Genomic DNA, 23,184 nt, shown 5'->3' with positions numbered 1-23,184 from the left:
GCTTACCAAGTTTAAGTTACTCATCCAAGATCACACGGCTGGTCAGTGGCAGAGCTACTGTTTGAACCCATTTCTATTTAATTCCAAAATCTGTGATTATAACCACTCTCTTATACCTACTCAATATGCTTCGGTTATGAATGACTTGAAAACCACAGTCAGCTTTTGCTTATAGTTTATCATAAGGTTCAAGGGTATCGATAGAGAGTGAGCATTCCAAAAATCTAATTTTAGGTATTGCTTTGACCTTCCTTTTTTATTATATATTTATCCAAGGTTGCTAGGACTAGAAAAATTGGACAATTTAAGTTATTTCCTTCAATATCCATGTCCGCTTTTAACCTAAACTGTTAACGAAGAATTGAGTGTTACAGAGAACAACAGAAAGGAAACACCGACGTTTGTATTGTTATCATACTAAATATTTAAGGTTTACTAACATAGATTTGGGCAATAAATTCCATTTACTATACACCTCTTTGGGACAGCCACATTCTTACCTAGCTTCTTAAAGGGACAAAAAGGGGAAACTTAACAAAAAGTTAAACGTCTGCCTTTGAGCATCCAGTTATATTCCTATATAGCTCATTACCTGGAAAACCAATTTACAGGAAATGCAAGGAAGAGAGGAATGTGTTAAATGACAACACAAGGAGGCAATCAGCAAAATCCATACTGGGGGATAATCTGTAGGACCAATGACCAGGTTTCTTTAACAACAACAAAAAAATTGCTGGGAAGAAAAACAAAGATGTGGAGAGGGAACCCACACCTTAAGAGAGATTTAAGAGACATAGCAATCAATTGTAATCTATGGGCCTTATTTGGATTCTAATTTGAACACATTGTAAAAATATGTTTATGAAACATTTGGGAAAGTTTGAACATTAATTTTATATTTTATAACATTAAGAAATTGATAATAATTTCTTGGTGTACATCTTTTAGAGAGGTACACTGAAATATTTACAATTCAAACTATATCGTGCCTGGGATTTGCTTTGAAATAACATTAGAATAGGTAAGGGTAGAGATGAAATGAGATTGTTTATGAATTGTTAAGTGTTGAAAGTGAGTAATGGGTACACCAGGACTCATTATACCATCCATTCTTCTTTTGTAAATGTTTGGAAATTTTTCACTTTAAAAATAAAATGTCAAACATTTATGAGTGGTACTATGCTGAATGCATACAAAGGAAACCAAAAACAGCCTCTGACCCCTAAGAAGCCATAGCCTAAAAGTGACCACACAAAAGCTGATTAACAGATACTCTGGACAATTACTAGTAAACTTACGAAACCCATACACTAACAGACAAGTATCGATTCCTATAAGAATTAAGAGGGGGCTTAATTCTCTAGTCAGCAATCTTATGATAATACTAACAAAAAAGAAAGTTTATTGTCCTAAGGAGAGTTTCCTAGTTAACAATGTGGTAGGAGATATACCTGGGAAGAAGTTCTGATCATGGTTATATGTGTTTGGCAATGTTTTTTATGACATGATCTTAGTGAAAATAGAAAGTGTTGACTTAATGGAATTAGATAACCATGACTACCAGCAAAATGAACAAGTCTGAAAATTCTGATGATTCCAAAACAATAAGGGGTTAGAGAGGATTTGGGGAGATGGTGGAGTAGGAATCTGTCTCCACACCTAGACAACAATTGCACTGGCAGAGTCTGTCTGATGTAACTACTTTGGAACTCTGGGATCCTTCAATAAGTCTGGCTTATTGAAGGATTGCAATTTCCAGGGGAAGGCTTGGATGGTAAATTGTGATTAATTTTAATCAATTTGAGCTCTTAGCACAGTAGCAGCTACCGTCCCCTACCCCCAGCCTCATGGCAGGCAGCTCTGCAAGTGTTCCTGGAACAGTTTGCACACAGCTTGCAGGAGCCAGGTTGGGCAAAAAGGACCCTGTACTCCAAATATGAGAGATCTGTGCTGTGATCACTGATTGCTGCTTCTGGTCACAGAGGTACGGACAAAGAGGTGGGCAGCCATTGTTGTCGCACCTCACCCACACTGTTGCAAGCCCCTTCCTCTCTGACTGAAGTGACTTCTAAGGAATTTAAAGGGCCAGAGTCCCTTTTTTTCCTTCTTTATTTTTCTTTTTTTTCCTCTTTTGGAAGTCAGACATCAAAGATTAAAACATTTTCAAAAATAAAATAAAACTGCGTACACAAGGAAAATTAGAAATTGACCACTTATGCTCAGAAAAGACCTGAAAAGACCTTAAGTTTATACCTCAGGCTAATGCTTGGCACGGAAACAGCCTACAACAACAACAACAACAACAACAAAATAATAATAAAAACAACAATCCCTGAGAAGAAGAATATCTGATTTCCAGAGCTATCACAATATTGGATTCAAATATCCAATGTTCAACGAAAATCACAAGGTATGCAAAGAAACAGGAAGTATGGCCGTTCAAAGGAAAAAGTAAATCAACATAATCTGTCCTGAAAAATGGCAGATCTACTAGACAAAGACTTTAAAACAATTGTCTTAAAAGATACTCAAAGAATTAAAGGAAGATGTGGAGAAAGTCAAGAAAATGATGTGTGAACAAAATGGAAACATCAAAAAAGAGATGGAAAACCTAAAAAGAAAAAGAAGTTCTGAGGCTGTGAAGTACAATAACTGAATGAGAAATTCACTACAGTCACGTGCCAGATAATGACGTTTCAGTCTGCGATGGGTCGACCACATGTACAACAGTGGTCCCACAAGATTATAATGGAGCTGAAAAATTCCTATCACCTAGTGACATCATAGCCATCCTAACATCGTAGTTCAATGCATTACTCATGTTTGTAGTGATACTGGAGTAAACAAACCTACTGCACCATCAGTCATATAAAAGTATAGCACACAATTATGTACAGTACATAACACTTGATAATGATAATAAATGACTATGTTACTGGTTTATGTATTTACTACACTATACTTATTGTTGTTATTTTAAAGTGTACTCTTTCTACTTATAAAAAAATTGTTTGCTATAAAACAGTATGCTGTATTATGCCAGCAGCAGCCTCTTACATCTCGTGTTTACATCTCTGATTACATCATTTTCTCTTGTGCTTGATTTAATCTTGTGTTATTTCTTTCATTGTGGCCACTAAGCCTACAAAATCCATTGTTAATGTTGCCAGTAAGATGCCAGGTTGAATGATTGGCCTGGAAACAAATTAAAAGTGATTAAGAACTATGAAGGTGGGAAATCAGTGATGGTAATTGCTTACCAGTCAGGCGTGTTCCGTTCCACCATAGCAGTGATCTTGAAAAGCAAGAACAAAATGATGGAAGCTGTTAAAGGGTCTGCTTCATTGAAGACAACGAGACTAACAAAAATTCGAGAAGGGCCTATATCAGACATGGAAAAACTTCTAACGACCTGGATTGAAGACCAGACACAGAGTATATCCCTCTCAGCACCATGACGATCACAGGGAAAGCAGTTTGTAATGTTGAAAGGAAAGACTGGACCCAACTACAATGTTGCATTTACTGCTAGCTCTGGGTGGTTTAAACCATTCAAGATTCATTACATAATGTGAAAGGTAGTGGTAAGTTTGCGAGTGCTGGTGTGAAGATAGCTGAAGAAATTTTGGAAACTCTAGCTGATTGTGGAGGAAAATTACTTGCCAGAACAAATATTTGATATGGATAAAACCTCCTTATTCTGTAAATGGATGCCTGAAAGGACTTTCATCCTTAAGAAAGCCAAATCAATGCTAGGTTTCAAGCTTTTAAGGACAAGATAACAAACTTGCTTGGTGGCAACATTGCAGGCTACAAATTGAAACCCTTTTTTGTGGTTTTAATTTTTCTTTTTAATTGGGGAATATTGGGAAATAGTGTGTTTTTCCAGGGCCTATCAGCTCCAAGTCAAGTTGTTGTCCTTCAGTCTAGTTGTGGAGGGTGCAGCTCAGCTCCAAGTCCAGTCGCCTGTTTTCAATCTTAGTTGAACAGGCAACCTTGTTGTTAAGAGCTTGCACTCTAACCAACTGAGTCATCCAGCCAACCACCGGCAGCTCAGCGGCAGCTCGTTGTCTTCAATCTAGTTGTGGAGGGCACAGCTCAGTGACCCATGTGGGAATCGAACTGGCAACCCTGTTATTAAGAGCTTCCTGGCTGCACCAAATTGAAACCCTTTTTGATCTGGCACAATGAAAACCCCAGAGCCTTCAAGCACGTACGTACACACTGCCAGTGTACTGCATCAGTCATGGGTGACCCAGCTTCTCTTTCAAGATGCCCTCCTGAATTGCTATGCCAGTACAATAGACAAGTATTGTTTGGAGAATAACATAACTTTCAAGATTTTGCTTATTGTTGATGATGCTTGTCCTTTTATTGGTCATCTTTATCCCAATATCAAAGTGGTGTTTCTCCCTCCAAACATCACCTCTTTGATCTAACCAATGGATCATGGAGTTATAACAGCTTTTATGACCTACTACCTGAGGAGGACCTTTGCTCAGACTATTGCTGCAACTAAGGAAGACACTGATGCAATTCTGGAAAAATGACAACATCTATGACTACATCAAGAACCTTGCTTGGGCTTGGGGTGTTGTCACCAAGGAGTGTATGAATGGCATCTGGATGAAAATACTCAAGAGGTTTTCCATGACTTCAAAGTATTTGCCAAGGATGAGGAGGATGCAAAAATCAACAGGGCTGTGGTTGAGATGGCAAACAAGTTGAGCCTGGGAGTGGGTGAAAATGACACTGAGGAGCCCTGGATGTGGTTCCTAGGGGGCTGACTAATGGGGAGTTGTTGGAACTGGAACAGGAGGGCATAGCTGGAGAAGAGGCAAGAGAGAAGGAAACTGCAGGGGAAGAAAAAGAAGAACACCCAAGAAAACTTACAGTGAATGTTTTAGCAGAATATTTGCAGACCTCAACAAGCTCCTTAAAAAGTTTGAAAATGTAGATGACCCCCCTCACCCCACCAACACCAAAAGGTTTTCATTAATAGAGAGACATAGTCACGGTGCAATATCTGTCTACAAGAGAACTATGATGAAAACAAAAAGAAACCAACCAAGCAAACCACAACAGACATATTTGTGAAAGGAGTGACACCTCTCAAGAAACGCCTCAGGCAGGTCCTTCAGGAGGTATTCCAGAAGGCATTAGCACAGGAGATGACAGCTCAGTGTGTGTTATTGTCCCTGAAAACCTTCCAGTGGAACAATATGTGGAGGTGGGAAATAGTGATATTGATGATCTTGTCCCTGGGTAGGCCTGGGCTATTATGTGTGTTTGTGTCTTAATTAATTTATTTATTGTGTGTGTGTGTGTGTGTGTGTGTGTGTGTGTGGTGTTTTTTTGGCCGGGGGTGAGGTGTAATTTGGGGAACAGTGTGTTTTTCCAGGATCCATCAGCTCCAAGTCAAGTCATTGCCCTTCAATCTAGTTGAAGGGCGCCCTCTAGTGGAGGGCGCAGCTCAGGTTTAAGTCCAGTTGCTGATTTCAATCATTAGTTGCAGGGGGCACAGCCCACCATCCCAAGCAGGAGTTGAATCGGCAACCTTGTTGTTAAGAGCTCAAGCTCAAACCAACTGAGCCATCTGGCTGCCCCTCCAGCAGCTCATCAGCAGCTTGTTGTCTTCAATCTTGTTGTGGAGGGCGCAGTTCACTGGCCCATGTGGGAATCGAACCAGCAACCCTGTTGTTAAGAGCTTGCACTCTAAGCAACTGAGCCATCCAGCCGCCCCTGTGTCTTAGTTTTTAGCCAAAAAGTTTAAAAAGCAAAAAAAAATTGTTTTTCAATTTTAAAAAGTAGAATACATATAGAATAAGGATATAAAGACAGAAAATGTTTTTGTATATCTGTAACAATGTATTTGTGTTTTAAGCTGCGTTATTACAAAGGAGTTGAAAAGTTAAAAAATTTTTAAAGTTGAAAATTATTTTTTATAAATGTAGTATATCCTAAGCATACAGTGTTTATAAAGTCTATAGTAGTGTACAGGAATGTCTTAGGCCTATGCATTCACTTACCACTCACTGACTGACTCACCCAGAGCAACTTCCAGTCCTGCAAGCTCCATTCATGGTAAGTACCTTATACAGGTGTACCATTTTTAATTTTTTATATTCATATTCTTACTGTACCTTTTCTATGTTTGGTTATGTTTAGATACACAAATACTTACCATTGTATTATAATTGCCTACAGTATCCAGTACAATAACAAGCTGTGCAGGTTTTCTAGCCTTGGAACAATAGGCTTTACCATATAACCTAAATGTGTAGTAGGCCATCTAGGTTTGTGTAAGTGCATTCTATGATGTTTGCACAACAATGAAAGCATCTAATGACACATTTCACAGAATGTATCCCCATTGTTAAGCAACACATGGCTGTAGAAATATTCATAGGCAGATTTGAGCAGTCAGAAGAAAGAATCAGTGAACTTGAAGATAAGATCATGGAAATTACTGAGTCTGAGGAACAGAAAGAAAAAAGGTTGGAGAAAAGTGAACAGAGCCTAAGGGGCCTATGGGAGACCATTAAGCACATCAACATACACATCATGGGAGTCTCAAAGGAGAAGAGAGAAAGGGGTGGAGAAAACATTTGAAGAAATAATGGCTGAAAACTTCCCAAATTTGATTAAAGACATGAATATAAACATCTAAGAAGCTCAACGAATTCCTAGTACGATGAACTCAAAAAGACCTGCACTTAGACACATTATAATCAAACTATTGAAAGACAAAGAGAGAATCTTGAAAGCAGCAGGAGAGAAGTGACTCATCACACACAAGAGCTTCTCAATAAAATAATGAACAGATTTCTTGTCAGAAACTTTAGAGGCCAGAATGCAATGGGTCAACACATTCAAAGTGCTAAAAGAAAAAAACTGTCAATCAAGAATCCTATATCCACCAAAGCTGTCCTTCAAAAGTGAAGGCAAAATTAAGATATACTCAGACAAACAAAAGCTGAAGGAGTTCATTACCACTATACCTGTCCTGAAAGAAATGTTGAAGGGAGCTCTGCAAGGTGAAATGAAAGGACACTAGACAGTAACTGGAAGCTGTATGAAGAAATAAATATCTCAATGCAAGTAAATATGGGGCAATTATAAAAGTTACTATTATTATAACAAAACTTTGTAACTCCAAATTTTGTTTTCTACATAATTTAAGAGACTAAAGCATTTTTTTAAATTGTTTATGTTTTGGGGTACACAATGTATAAAGATGTAATTTTGTGACATCAATAACCAAAGGGGTGGGGATAGAGCTGTAAAGGAGCAGAGTTTTTGTATAATATTGAAGTTAAGCTGGTATAAGTTCCAAGTAGAATGTTATAAATTTAGAATGTTAAATATAATCCCCAAGGTAACCACAAAGAAAATAGCTATAGGATATACACAAAAGGAAATTAGAAAGGAATTTAAACATTTCACTACAAAAAAAATCAACTAAGCACAAAAGAAGACAGTAATGTAGGAATGAAGGACAAATAAAGCTATACGGCATGGGAAAAACAAATAGCAATATTATGGAAATATGAGTAATTTGCTCCTTATCAGAAATAACTTTAAATGTAAGTGGATTAAACTCGCCAACCAAAAGACAGAGATTGGCAGAATGGATAAAAACAAATGATCCAACTATATGCTGTCTGCAAGAGACACACTTTAGATTCAAAGAAACAAATAGATTGAAAGAGAAAGGATGGGAAAAGATATTCCTTGCAACATAGTAACCCAAAGAAAACAGAAGTGGGCATACTAATATCAGACAAAATTGACTTTAAATTTAAAAGCCATATATGAAAAATCTACAACAAACATTACATTCAATGTTGAAAGACTGAATGTTTTTCCTCTAAAATCAGGAACAAGGCAAGGATACCCATTTTCACCACTTCTATTCAGCATAGTACTGGAAATTCTAGCCAGAGCAATTAGGCATGAAAAAGAAAGAAAAGGAATTAGAAAGGAAGAAGTAAAATTATATCTGTTTGTAGATAATATGAGTTTATATATAGAAAACCTTAAAGATTCCACACACAAAAAACCTGTTAGAACCAATAAATGAATTCAGCAGAGTAGCAGGATACAAAGTCAACACAAAAAAGACAGTAGCGGGGGCTGGCCCGGTGGCTCAGGCGGTTAGAGCTCCATGCTCCTAACTCCGAAGGCTGCCGGTTCGATTCCCACATGAGCCAGTGGGCTCTCAACCACAAGGTTGCCGGTTCAACTCCTGCAAGGGATGGTGGGCTGCACCCCCTGCAACTAGAAAATGGCAACTGGACCTGGAGCTGAGCTGCACCCTCCACAACTAAGACAGAAAGGACAACAACTTGAAGCTGAATGGCACCCTCCACAACTAACATTGAAAGGACAACAACTTGACTTGGAAAAAAGGACTGGAAGTACACACTGTTCCCCAATAAAGTCCTGTTCCCATTCCCCAATAAAATGTTAAAAAAAAAAAAAATTTTTTTAAATGACAGTGTACAAATGGATTAACCATTTAAAAAAAAAAAAAAAGACAGTAGCTTTCCATACAATAAGACTGAACAATCTGAAAAGCAAATTATGGAAACAATTCCATTTACAATAGCATCAAAAAGAATGAAATACTTAGGAAATAACCAAGAAGGTGAAAGACTTACACAATGAAAACTACAAAACATTGATGAAAAAAATTAAAGAGGACATAAGTAAATGGAAATAGATCCAATGTTCATGGATTGGAAGACTTGATATTGTTAAGATGTCAACGCTACTCAAAGCAGTCAGCAGATTCAATTCAATTCCTATCAAAACCCAATGAGTTTTTGCAGAAAAAAAAATCCTAAAATTCATATGGAATCTGAAGGAGCCCCAAATAGCCAAAGCATTCCTGAAAAAGATGAACAAAGTTGGAGGGCTCACACTTCCTAATTTCAAAACTTACTACAAGGCTATAGTAATCAAAACAGTGTGGGACCAGCTTAAAGACAGACATATAGACCAGTGGAATGGAGAGCTCAGAAGTAAACCCTTGCATATATGGTCAAATGACAAGGGTGCAAAGACCATTCAATGGGAAAAGGACAATCTTTTCAGCATTGGTCCTGGGAAAAGTAGATATCTACAGGCAAAATAATGAAATTGGACTATTACCTAACACCATATACAAAAATTATATCAAAATGGATCAATGGCCTAAATATAAGACCTAAAACTATAAAATTCTTAGGTAAAAACATAGGGCAAAAGTTTCATGACATTGGATTTGTCAGTGGTTTATTGGATATGACTAAAAGGCATAATCAACAAAGGAAAATAGACAAATTAGACTTCATGAAAATTAAAAACTTTAATTTGCATCAAAAGACACTACCAACAGAATAAAAGGGTAATCCACAGAATAGGAGAAAATATTTGCAAGTCATATATCTGATAAGGAATTAATATCCAAAATATACAGAGAACTACTAATACCCAACAAAAACAACCTGACTCAAAAAATGGGGAAAGGACTCGAATAGACATTTCTCCAAAGAAGATATACAAACGGGTAATAAGCACATAAGATGTTCAGCATCACCAATCATTTGGGCAATGCAAATCAAAACTGCAATGAGATACCACCTCACTCCCATCCGGATGGCTAGTATATTAAAAAAAAAAAAAAGGAAATTACAAGTGTTGGTGAGGATGTGGATGAGAAAAAGGGAATCCTGTGCATTGTTAGTGGGAATGTAAAATGAGACAGCTACTATGGAAAACAGTATGGCGGTTCCTCAAAAAATTAAAAATAGAATTACCATATGATATAGCAGTTCTACTTCTGAATATATACCCCCAAAATTGAAAGCAGGGTCTCGAGTTGTTTGTGCACCCATGTTCATAGCTTATTCATGATAGCTAAAATGTAGAAGATACCATAAGTGTCCATCAGTTGATGAATGGATAAGCAAAATGAATTATATATTATTCAGCCTTAAAAAGGAAGGAAATTCTGACATATACTACAACACCGATGAACCCTGAGGACATTATGCTGGGTGAAATAAGCCAGTCACAAAAAGACAAATAGTGTATGACTCCACTTATATGAGGTACTTAGAGTAGTCAAAATCATCAAGACAGAAAGTAGAATGGTGGTTGCCAGGGCTGGGGAGAGGGGGAAATAAATGGTTATCGATTAATGGGTCTAGAGATTCAGTTTTACAAGATGAAAAGATTTCTGGAGTTGATGGTGATTGCACATTATGAATGTTTTTAATACTATTGAAATGTATACTTAGATGGTTAATTTCATGCTATGCATATTTTACCACAAAAAAAAAACTGGAAGAAAAAAAACTACAGAAAGGAAGGTGTGGATAGAATTAGAAATAATGTGTATAAGGACTATGACTAAAATTATACCCTGAAAGATTTGAGGGAATTAAAGAATAGAAGGGAATTCACTGAGCTTTTCAGCTCTGAACCATCTTAGATGTGATAGCTGCCTATTGTATACCCACTGATTACTCTCAAATAGTGTAAATAAACCATTTTTTGTCAATTCTTGTGGTCTTGCCTGTCCTATTTGTTACCATTGCTACATGGCAGAAACCTTGAACTAGAAGATAGCGGAGTATATTCTCTTGATGGTTTTTGTGACTTGACTTGGTTTGCTGGCAGTTTTGACAAGCTGCTACCTCAATTGTTTTCCTTATCTCTTATTGGTACTTTTTTTTAAAGTGTCAGGCCTGCCCTGTATGATAAGGATGGAGTGGGGGAGGTGCCAATAAATCATTCCTGCTCTCCAGGAATAATTCCACCATTTTATTCCAGCTTCCTGTTGCCTGTAATGCCAGATTTGAACATTCTTCCGGAAATTATTTTAGAAGCCTTTTCCTTAGCTTTTGTGAGCTCCTCACTGCTCATATTTCTGGGCAAGAAGATTGCCAATTTCCATAACTATAATGTCAATTCCAACCAGGTGAGAGGACAGGTTTTTCTATTTATTACTTCCTCTGACCCTTAAGTCTTTGTTCTCCAATCTGAGCCTCCTGCTAACAGGAAGACTGGATTCTTCTGTAATCAGAGAATTACTTGGACTATAATTTGAACTATAATTACCAAAGGATTTTTGAGAGGTGTGGCACACTTAACTCTGAACCCACTTGAATTAATATGAGTGTTATTCCCCTAGAAAAGATATGGGGTAGGGATGCAAGAAGATAACACATGGCACCATGTTGGTAAGCCAGCAGAGTTCCTCTTCTCCTAATTTTATCTTCCTTTCCACCAAGTCCTTAGAAATCAAGTGCATTCTGAGTTGCAGTAAGAAATGATATGGAATACCAAAATCAGGCTTCTAATTAATATAATTAAGTTGGTCTCCCAGAAATAGTTTTTGTCTCTTTTTAGTTTTTGAAAATCTCCAACTATTCTGAGTTTGGCCCTTTCCCCAGGATTTCAAAAGGGAAATATGGAAGCAAAGGTATCCCACATTGACTTTTAGGATAGCATACTAGAAGGCAGGGAGAAAAATAGTACTATGTTTCCCTCTATCATTCTAAGTCCTACTGGTCTTGTGAAAAAAACTAATAAGGCAGATGTTTCATTTTCTCGCTTTGAAATGATCTCATTTTTCCTTATAATCACTAGCTAAAATGAAGGTTCAACTTAATCTAGAAATCAGATTTGCCATCCTTTTGTTCCTTCTAAGACTATTTCGGCATTGTTTGAAGTGATATAAACAACCATATTCTCCTACACAAGAAATAGACAATATGCCTTTGGTTCAAACTTAAATCAGCATTCTTCCACAAATAGTGGGCCTAAATTGTTTGTCATTTCTTTATAGGATTTAATAACCATCGGCCTTTGCAATGTCGTCAGTTCATTTTTCAGATGTTGTGTGTTTACCGGCGCTGTTGTCAGGACTATTATCCAGAATAAATCTGGAGGAAGACAACAGGTGTGTTGAAATAGAATTTGATCTCTAACATATAAACATATTTATGTCTATTCATATATATATATATATATATATATACACACACACACATATATATTCATAGAAAGGGATTATATTAGTTTAATCATGTTGCTGTTTTAACGTTATGTTTGTTGGGGAAGCTCTCTTGGAAGAATTTGGATTTCATGCTTGCCTTAATTTTTGCTTAGATTTTTGTCTTAAAAACTATTTGTCAATGTGGAACTTGAAAATCATTTTCTGTAAGAATACGATTCTACGTGAGAGGCTTCTATATATGAGCCCACAAAAAAACATTTTCCATGTAACATACCTATAAAAGGTAATATTTCCGGTAAACTAACCATTACCTAGTAACGATTTTTTTTTTTGTACGGGATATATATACTCAGTCTTAGTCTAGGAAAGCAATAATACAACTTTCTCTACCCTGGCAGCTGAACTAGAAACGTTTCTGGCTTCTCCAAAGGATATACCAAGAGGTTTTCATGATAGAGAGTAAGGTCTGGTCTAGGTGGGCCTAGGGAATTTATGGCCATTCTACCTTTGTATAAGAGAATTATCTAGGTCAGACTCTCTTCAGGTATTTTGAATTAGGAAACTCAATGTATGGGTGGGTAAGAGGCGAGAGGGAAAGGGGGAATGATGGTAGAGAAGGCTCAAAAGGCAAACCTCCTTGTCTAATTGCAGACATGAGTCCAATGTTCATGAGTTTTGAACTCACTAGATAAAAATTACAACTTGACAACATGAGAGGTGTTCCATCTCAGCTATGTAGCCTGGTGAAATGTCGAAGACCTATCAGAATTGAAACTGGAGTACAGTTAGGGAATGAGCCAGGGTTCACAAGACAAAGAAACAGGGACAGAGGTCAAAGACAAGCTTAGGCCACAGAAGCATTATAGGAAGGTATAGCCATGATCAGAAACTGAAGTGTCAGGAGAATGGACACTGAATTTTAATGGAGAAAAATAAAGTGTCACTATCCATGGCTAATTCGGTGACAGCGAATAAACATCAGAAGATGAGGCATAGACAATGCCCGGGTCTAGAGGAAGACCATATCGCATCATTCCGAAAACTCAGGTGGACTGAGTTTTGCTGTCACAGAGCTTCTGGCAGACACACTGGCCTTTAAGGTGTAGCTCTGTGCCACTGCTCTTTGTCATACAGAAGGAAGTTGGGTTATGTTAAAAAGAAGGATGTTCTATGCAAGAGCGAAAAATCTTTGAAGTCAAAATTAGAGGGTTTTATAGGAAGAAATGGAAATGGCAATTCCAGGCATTAGTTCCCACTAACTTGACAATACACGTTGTTTATTCACTATGTAAGCATAACAAATATAGGGAGAAAAGATGTACACAGTTGGAAAAAATTAAATCACAGTGCAGGTAAAATTAAGTACAGAATAAGTACAATAAATAAAAAGTACTATAAATATTGCAAGAAGGAGAATGATGAAGGAAGTGAGACCTTCATGGATTCTCCTAATGAAAGAGCCTTAGGATACATATAGATGGAGGGAAGGAAGAGGCTTCAGGTCAGCCTGGAAGATGCCTTCAGCCGGTTGGAAGAAGTAGTGCCGGCCTCTGGTAGGCGGCCCACGGCTCTCATTCCGCGGTCTGTTGTTGCATTGTTCTCCATGCAGCACACTCCCCTGCCGGTGACATCTCTTTCTCTGCAGTACAGTGTGACACTTCATGGGAGGCATGTTTCTAGGGATGCTGGTAAGCCCTTCACTGACACCCTGATCTGCCCAGTGCAAATCACTGGTTCAAGCAGAGAGTGCTGCCAGCCCCGAGCCCCACACATTGAGCCACCCAGCCTCTACTCTGAGTTTCTGATCTGGACCTGCAAAGGCTTCTGGGACTCATTCAGCCTCCTTCATCCCGCAGCAGTGGGTGCTGCCTCCACCCCTTCCCTTTGGGGACTTTTGATTCACTCTGCTTAAGAACAGCCCTACTTTTTCATAGTTCCTTAAGACAGGACAGAGAAGCCAGAGTCTGGCTCTGAATCTCTCAGACATGACCTGCCACCAACGGCCACTTTATTTTATTTTTGTCTGGCATAAATACAAGCTGTGTATGTATGTATCTGGGTTTCTCTTTCATTTTTCCCAGTCTAGAGCCCATTTGTCTTCACTGGTTGCAGCAAAACCAAACGGCCCTTGCAGCCATGGCCTGGGCCTCGGGTGTTGGCAGGCCCATGGCAGCGGGGGTGTGAAAAGCCCCCGGCCTGTGGCCAGTTGGACTGTCCCCCGCTACGTCTTCCCACTTATTCAGTTCTGACCACGATGCTTCCTTGTTCTCCATGAATGGGTTCCTTTCCTCATTCTCTGCTTTCCAAGGACTGGACTCTTGCCCTGTCCCCACACTCCAAGAACTGCTTACAAATCAATTGTTATGAAAGAAAGAAAAGAAAAAAATTATAAAAGAAGAAATGTGTTGTGTTCTTTTTAGAGGCAGCCGATGGGATAGTGGAGAGAGCCTGGATTTTGGAGTCAGCCAGTCAGGTGGATTGAACTCAATGATTCCTAAATGTTCGACCTTGGACAGGTTACTTTTGTCTTCTGAGGCTCTAGTCCTCATCTGTGAAATGGGGATAAAGATACCTTTTCAGTTGTGAGAATTAAATTAGATGATAATAGTACCCATCATACTGCCTGTCGCGTAAGATGTTCAAAAATCACAGCTTCAGTCCCAGGTGCCTGGAGCCCTGGGTACTTGGCAATCTATTGTCCTACCTCATGGCACCCACTACTTATGGGGCAATTGGTGTCTGAGGATCTGCCTGTCCATAACGGCCGTGGCTTATGGGAACTCACACTGCCTTGAATCCCTGGAACAAGGCAGAGTCAGTCTTTGATCAAGAAATCCTGGACAGGTGGTGGAAAATCGGAGCAGCAAAGCAACACGTGGGTAAGATGTGCTGCTCTCCTGCTTGCTGTCTTTAGATGCTGTGCAGGTGCTGAGGCTGAGATTCTGACAGCCATCAAGCACCCTCGTAAGGCGCAATGCCACTGACGACGGCTCTCTGATCCCAAAGCCCGTTCCTTTGCGTGTGCCACCAAGAGGGACACACAGTTATTGGCGGGCCTCCCGGCCCTCTCTGAGCAGCACATTTTATGGGATTCAGTGTCTGGTTTGTACTCATTTTGATGTAGGTTTTTATACAGCTTATTTTGGCTCTAGATGGCTTTGTTTCCTTAAACATAATCAGAAGAATTTTGGAGGAAAGAAGTGGTAGGAAGGAAAAGTCCTGATGTATTTTCCTGTGCTAATCAAAATAGGTTTTTTTCTAGAGTGCCGACAAAGACCGCCCGAAGCTGGACCCTCAAATTAGATCCAGCAACAGGCTGATGTGTACATTGGCCGGAGGAGTTTCTGGTCTCAGGTCCCTGTTGTAGTCCCACAGTGTATAAAATGTTTGCCGTTAGAACTTCCTGAGTTTCAGTTATAATGACCCATGTTCCTGAATCCTCCCTTTTTCCTACCCTACTCTCACGTGGCTCAGCTTCTCCACCTCAGGTTGCTCACGTTCACTGCGAATCAGCGGAATGGGAGACATAGAACGTTGATTTCATTGCTGTTATTTTCAGTGATGCATTTATGTGGCAAATAGCAGTGAGTAGTGAAAGGGAACCCAGAAGGAAGCTATGTTTTTTTCGTACTTGTGAGATAAAGATAAAAATTAGAGAATCATGGCTGAGTGGTCATTTAACAGTTTAGATTTGAGGGACTCCCTCAGTTCTAGCTTGTATATGCCATTGTTTTGATGTCTGGTTACAGTTTCGTTCCCCTCCCCCCATCTCCCATCACAGTGGGAAATTATACCGCTTTATGTTGTGTTTTATTATTATGGGCTTAAGCAATGGAAATGTATCAGTGGAGGATATAATGACTTCAAGGCTATGTTCAGAGAGCCTTGAGATTGCAAAGGGAACTATGTTCCTTAGCTTTCTACCTGTATTTGCCAATCAGAATCACTGCGTACCAAGTTACACTGAGCCTGAGTCGTCATTCCAGCTGGGATGGGATCCAGAGCTGCTATCTATGGCCCTGACTCATGTTTGGAACTTTTTTTGGCTGCAATAAAGCAGAGAGAGCTGAAGTCAGAACATCAGAAGGGATTATCATTGTATTTTTTGAGATGAAGCACCGGTGAAACTGTTAGATGGGAAGCTATCCAGGCTCCAAGCAGGACAGTGAGGGGTGGGATATTTATTAATACGCCAAGTGGAATGGGTGGGATTTTAGGGCTGACAGTAAGGACTCTACTAGGGCTTTCCTAAACTCTTCAAGGAGGTATTAAAGTTGGGACGGAAGGCAAGCCGGGTTTTAGGAAACTTGAGATTCATAGCAAAGAGCTATGGCAATAAAGAGTCAAATACCCAAGACTATTTGGAAATTTTCAGAAAGTGTGTATGCGTTCACTCAACAAGTATGTACTGAGTACCTACTATGTGTTTAGCATTTTGACAACACCTGGAAATGTCAGTTCAACAAAAATGTACTTATGCTGGTTACACTCAACTCCTCTTAAGAAAAGCTGACATGCTTCTCAGCAAGCAGAAGGTGTCGGTAGCAGACAGGGGCTGACCCTTCCTGACGGTCTCTCTCCATCTGGCTCTGTCTCCTCAGTTTGCATCTCTGGTAGGAGGGGGCGTGATGCTGCTCCTGATGGTGAAGGTGGGACACTTTTTCCTCGAACTGCCAAATGTAAGTGGAACTGACCAAATAACTAGGCCGAGAAAGACCGGTCTCCAGATTGCATCTTGGTGGGTATCTCTCAGGAGAAGTGCATTCAGCTTGTCCCCAGTGGTTGCCCCAGCCTCACTGTAATCCCTTTCCTTTAAAATAACAGCATCTACCTCACAGGAGTGGGAGTTAAATAAGATTTCATATATATATGAGAGAACAGTGTTGAGCTAATAATAAGCCCTCAAGAAACATTAGTTCTTACTGTTATTATTCTCATTCTCATTAATCTTCTTTTAATTGCTTAAGCTATAAAGAAGCTTCACAAGTAAGGATTTAGTTAAAGATGACCAAAATAGACTTCAGATGCCAAAACGCCCATGACCAACACAGACTTCGAAACTCACTGTGCATTCATGCCATCTGTTTTCCTATACCGTTTCCAGAAGCCCTTGCTCTGCATTCGTGCAAACTCAGTCCTCCTCTTGCTTCCACACTATCTCTTGGTTAGTTGAAAACACTAAAAGACAGGGTCTGAAAGTTTAGTTATAACTCTATGTTCAGCTAGGATGCTCCCACATACTTACATGCCATTTCTTCCCTTTGTGTGAGACACCACTTTGCATTTACAGCTGCCAGGTGCATTAATTACTGGCTATAATCAATTGGTTCTCAGTTACAATCGAGATCAATATGCAATGACCATAATTTCCTTCTAAATTTCCCTAATGTTCTCGTTAGCCATTTTTGGACAGTACTACGGGAGGTGGGACGAGGTTTCATTCCCGGTGTAGCAGCTTGGTTACACACTGAGGTGGCAGTGCCTGAAGCTGCAGTGGTTGGAAATGTTCGCCTCATTCTTTTGAACACATCCGTTCCACCTGGTGAATATCAGGTTTCGGCAGGGCAGGACCACCTCACGGCTGTTACTGCCTTCTGTTTTGTCATTCAGGGACCTTGGAACCCAGCCATGGAATCCTGCATGGAGGGTGGGATTAAGCTTGTGTTTATCACACAAGCTGTCCTCTAATTTCCAGCAGAAGTCATCTCCAGAATTTAGTTTCTAGGGTACTCTAACTCTTGGAGTCTATTTTAGGAGAGCCCCTCGCTAATTTACTTTGAACAGTGACATATTTTCCTTTATAGCTAGAAGAATCAGCATTTTAAAACATTCCAAACACCCCTTTATTATAAATACGTTGCAGACAGAACAATCCTTGCTTTTGACCAACCATGTTATGTCACATTATTTTTACAGCTTCTAGTTAACTAGATGCTTCCAGTTAAAACATTTCTGAGTGAGAAAATATGAACAATCTGATCAGTGGAATATCTGAATTACTAATACCAGTGGGGCTGTAAGAGTATTAAACTATGAAAGACTCCTTCCTTCCTTGAAAGACTATGAATCACTTGTGGCAAAATCCTTATTGGAGGAATAGTTGGAGCATCCTGGCAAGGATCTCAACTAGTTAGCAAGGGGACTGACACAGATTTTTTAAAAACATGATGCAAAATAGTATATTCACTATTGTTCCAATTTTGTGTGAAAAAAATATACAGAACATACCAAAATGTTAACAGTGGTTACCTCCTGGATGATGGAAATTATATATAAGTTTAATTCTTCTTTACACATGAGCATGTCCTACCTTAATATTCAGAAAGGAAAATTTTTTATTGTATACTGTTTTATGAAAATAGTTGTTTCCTCTTCATACTCTCTACCTCAAGCCAAAAATCTTGCAAAAACCCTATGAAGTTGAGATTATTTTTCTATCCCATCACATCTCCCTGCAAATTGCAGAGTTTGGAGATCCCTGACTGGAAAGAAGATAAAGATGGGAAAGAAGTAATTTCTGCTGACTTCATCTTTGCTCTTCCCTCCTCTGCTGACCTGTGGAGTCCAACTGGTCACTGAGTAACATCAGAAAACCCCAGAGTGAGCTTGGATCCAGCCATTCCTGGTGGTAGGATCTGTTCTGATTCCCAGGCAGAGTATACAGAGGAGAAGATGGCTAGGAAAAGGCTGAAAACTGTTAAGCCAATGCAGGGACTTCATGAACACAAGAAAGTATTTCTTGAAATAGGTTAGATTCTGCTTTGAGTCCCTGATGATTTTTACACCCTTACGAGTATAGATTTTCATTTTTTCATACTTAAGACACCTTCTTTCCATTAAAAAAAAGTAAACATGCTTATTTTTTTAAACTTTGGAAAATTCATAATAGATGAAAATGTCATCCACAATTACAAATAAACCACTGTTAATATTTTGGCATATATCTGACCAATATTATTTTCTATGAATGGATGTTACTTTGCATAGTTGTAACCTAACTGGGCATACAATATTGTATTCTTGTTTTTGTTTAATATATAGCACAATACTTCATACTATAACTTATGTAGTTATTTTCTTATTGGAAAATTAGGTTGTCTGAATTTTTGTTATAAATAACACAACAATGAGTGATTTTATACATCTACCCTTTTCTATATTTAGGATAGATTTCTAAAAGTAAAACAAAATTTCTGTGTGAAAGCACATTTTGATATATTGCCAAATTATTTTCCAAAAGGTTGTTATACTCAACAACCATATATATGGGGTGTTTTCATTTTGCTAATTTCGTGTGATCGACCAAAAAAGAATGGTATCTCACTGTTGAAATAATTACAGTGTATCATGATTAGACTTGAACAAAAGCCCTATTTAAACTATTTAGGGCTTCTGTGAGTAGAAGTTCCCTTAATTTGTCATCCCATCTGAGAATGGTTCCTAGGCAATGTAGGTAACAGAGATGTGTCCAGCAAACTAGACAATGCAAGGCCAAGTAGCCAAAGACCAGACAGGTAACCCAAAGTGCCAGTCCCCTGTGGGCCTTGTCACATGCAGCAAAAGTGACAGCACTGACACAAAGGGCTAGATGACTGTAATCTTTGGTTACTCTTCCTCCCGCTGTCTGTGTACGCAATAAACAATCTGAATCTGAAAGGGGCTTGTGGTCACCTTACTGGCTGAATCAGTCAGGTCTTGGCCTTGGCTTCATCTTGTCTTGTGTGTTTGACAAGTTGTGGAGGAGAGCAGAGAAAACTGTGGAGAATACTTATTTGATTAGACAATGAGTTAAAGCATGGACATGGTATTTTGATGACGTATCAATGCCTAATATCTCTGAGTGGCAAGGCTCACTCTTTGTGGTTGGTTCCTTTGTGAAGATTTGGGAGTTTTACCTCCGGAGGGAAAATGAAGCAGGGTTTATCTTTTCCCCACAGGCTGTGCTGGCTGGTATTATTCTGAGCAACGTCATACCTTACCTTGAAACCATTTCCCACCTACCCAATCTATGGAGGCAGAGCCAGTACGACTGTGTGAGTGTAGATGCAATGGCTGAGGTGGGGAGGGGCAGAGGGGAAGGCTGGAGGGCGGGAAAGGGAACAAACAAGAGATCAACCTGAAGGACATTACAACCTTTGATGCTAGTACTCTACTTTTACTTTTAAAAGGGAAAGGTCAAAGTTGTCGGTGCATGGAAATATTGAGGCCTCATTCCAATTATGCAAAATTAAATAAAAAGGAATTAAGTAGCTACAGTTACATACAAATCTAGTAAAAAGGACTTGTCATGCACTGCATATTTGAATGACTTTGAATCCACTCAATGTCAATACATCCCAGGATAGGAGACACAAATCCTGAAAAGAAAAGGTGTCATGCCAGGCAGAATAACGATGGAGCACCTTCCTCCTCTCTAGAGCACAAAACTAGGGCACAGAAAGGGGAAACAGGAAGAAATAAAAGATGGAGGGGTGTAATATGGTAAGAGGAGAAGGACCCAGTGGAGGCCAGGAGGTCCAGGACCCTGAGGAGCTAAGAGGGAATGTGGTCCAGCGCACAGATAGGACTTCTAGGAGGAGAGCTAGGACTTTGAACGGGACTGGAGAGGAGGACAGAAAGTTGAGTGCAGACACTAACAAGTGGCTGGTGGAGGGGGAAGTCAATATTTAAGGTAGTTTCAGACTATCTTCTCTGTGAAGGTTAAAGTCAAGTCACCTGCCAAGAGGGACGGAGAAGGTGGCCATAACTATCATAGGTGTTAAAATAGCAACTACCATTTGAGGAGTGTTCTGGGTTGCTTTACAAATGGTATTTCTAATCTCAACAAAGCCTATCAAGTAGGTATTATTCCTCCTATTTTGTATACGAGGAAACCGAAGTTTCAAGAGAAAACTGAAGAGATAAGTGACCCAGGATGCAAGAAAGAATCGCTAGGCAGCCTTGGGACCCAATCATTGGTGATGGCCTAGTCTGCCACAAATGGCGGTGGAATTTGTTTTCTAAATCCCAGGTGTCCGGAGGTAGAGGATGAGGTGAATTGAGAGATAGGACTGGTCATTTTCTCATTTCTGCTCGTTATCATGCTCTTCCTTTTTCCTTCTTCCCCTTTCCATAAGATTATCTGGATGGTGACATTCATGTCTGCAATTATCTTGGGACTGGACATCGGACTCATTGTCGCAATAGTTTTTGCCTTCTTCTTGATCACTGTTCAGTCACACAGGTACTTAGTCTCAGGTAATAGGAGGTTCGCCAGGGCAAGGTAAGGCCACTACCTAAAGGCAACTGCATTTCCTTTCAGAACTAAGATTCTTATCCTGGGTCAGATCCCTAACACCAACATTTACAGAAGCATAAATGACTATCGGGAGGTAAGAATCCAAATCAGTCTCCCTTCTTTGCCCAAACGATGGGGTGGACCAGGTCTGCTGCTTCGTTTTACTACCAAATGCTTTGCTGTTGTTTGCTGCACTACAGACACACATTGACAAAGATGGGGAAAGGGACACACAATGGTAGATGTGGCAGGTGGGGGACTCAAGTAAGTAAATCCTTCCCGTCCCACAGCCAGTCAAAGATCATGTTAGAATGTTCTTAAGGGGGTGGAAGGCCAAAAGAAAAGAGAGGAGGGAAAAAGAAGATAGGAAAAGCAAGGGGGTGAAAATGGGAGGAAGGAATTTGCTAGTTCTTGCTTCTTATAAAGAAGAAGACAGACTCTTCTCCAGGAGTTTCTAAAGATTTTTTTCTTATTCCACAAAAGAGCTGAGAAATTTCTCTTAATTTTACATTTGTCCCGCAGGCCGTAACCATTCCTGGAGTGAAAATCTTCCAGTGCTGCAACCCCATTACTTTTGTAAATGTTCACCATCTGAAGGACAAGCTGTTGAATGAGGTGATGGGTCTCTTGCTCTGCTCTGCTCTACCTGCCCCGGGCCCTCCCCACGGCCCCCTGTCTGCCATCACTCACGGCCCTTATGAGAGCCCCCTTCTATCTTTCAGGTTGAAATGGTCAGGGTGCCTCTTAAAGAAGAAGAAATTTTCCTCCTGTTTAACAGAAGTGGAGATGGCTCCCAGGAAGGAAAGCTGTGTCGGTGTTCCTGCAACTGTGATGAACTGGAGCCACCTCCCAGGGTTAGAAACACCCCTTCTTTTCTGCATTTTCCTCCACGCTTTATAAAGAAGTTCATTAGTAGTGGCTGTCATTGTTTTAAGAAAAGAAAAGAAAACTGAAACCCCCTCAGGGATGTTTGACTCTTAGATGGACCAGAGGTCATTGGAAAGTAAAGGTTTCTGCTCAGAAATGAAGACACAGGTTCCCCTTTGAGAGTCAGATCTTGACCTGAAAGTAGGTCCCAGGAGATGTTCTGACTCTCGAGTCGCTGCTCTGTGGCTGGAGGTTTATCTAAACGCAGAGAGTACAGTTGGCCCATTGAGATTGTCAGCCATTCTCTGCCAGCCTTTCTGAAAATAAGGGACTTAAAGATTGTTTTTGACTTCTGACCAGGGCAGGATCAAGGTGCCTGGGGTTCTCAAAGATCTGCCAGGGTCTCCTGATGTCTACCTGTGACCAGGGAAATGATGATGGACAGTTGAGGGCGTATAAGAACAGATGGGGATTTTACAGCATCTGAAGGTTATTTTAGCTGGTGAACAAAATGTTCATTATTTCCAACTCAGACTTGATCTAAATATTCCCTTGCCCCAGAGAAGGGCTGCTCATTTCTAGCTTTGGGGCCTTTACCCAGTCTATACCCACACTCTGGAGGTGTAGCTCTACGTACACATACACACACACACGCACACACACACACACACACAAAATACCTCTTGTCTCCCTCCTCACGTAGGCCCCTGCAAACACCAAGCACCCACTTGCATATGAGGTCTGACAATTAAGTTCGCGAACTTGTTGCAATGATGTTGCTAACCTTTTTTTATATCAGAGGGATTATTCATTATGAATTTGTACCGACTGGACAAAGAGTTAACCAAGTTTACTATTTGGAAGTGCTGAAAAGGCTGTATGAAAAAGTGAGACGACCTGAACTTTTCACCAACGATTCATGGCTCTTGCATCACGACAATGCACCAGCTCACACGGCACTGTCTGTGAGGGAGTTTTTAGCCAGTAAACAAATAACTGTATTGGAACACCCTCCCTACTCACCTGATCT

The 23,184-nt window shown here is 39.8% G+C and overlaps 1 protein-coding gene across 1 annotated transcript in view; it reads left to right on the top strand.

Annotated features, from left to right (window-relative positions):
• The window catches only part of SLC26A8 (solute carrier family 26 member 8), a 77,529-nt gene that overhangs the window by 44,772 nt on the left and 9,573 nt on the right, over positions 1–23,184 (top strand). The window contains 8 exon segments of the mRNA XM_033100016.1: positions 10,822–10,969; positions 11,840–11,953; positions 16,612–16,689; positions 19,948–20,043; positions 21,127–21,233; positions 21,312–21,381; positions 21,810–21,902; positions 22,010–22,141. Coding sequence (XP_032955907.1) covers positions 10,822–10,969; positions 11,840–11,953; positions 16,612–16,689; positions 19,948–20,043; positions 21,127–21,233; positions 21,312–21,381; positions 21,810–21,902; positions 22,010–22,141 — 838 coding nt within the window.

The sequence above is a fragment of the Rhinolophus ferrumequinum genome, chromosome 3, assembly GCF_004115265.2.
Source record: "Rhinolophus ferrumequinum isolate MPI-CBG mRhiFer1 chromosome 3, mRhiFer1_v1.p, whole genome shotgun sequence".
Lineage (NCBI taxonomy): Eukaryota > Metazoa > Chordata > Mammalia > Chiroptera > Rhinolophidae > Rhinolophus > Rhinolophus ferrumequinum.
Note: the sequence above shows the minus strand (reverse complement) of the source record. Positions and strands in the feature narration are given on the sequence as shown.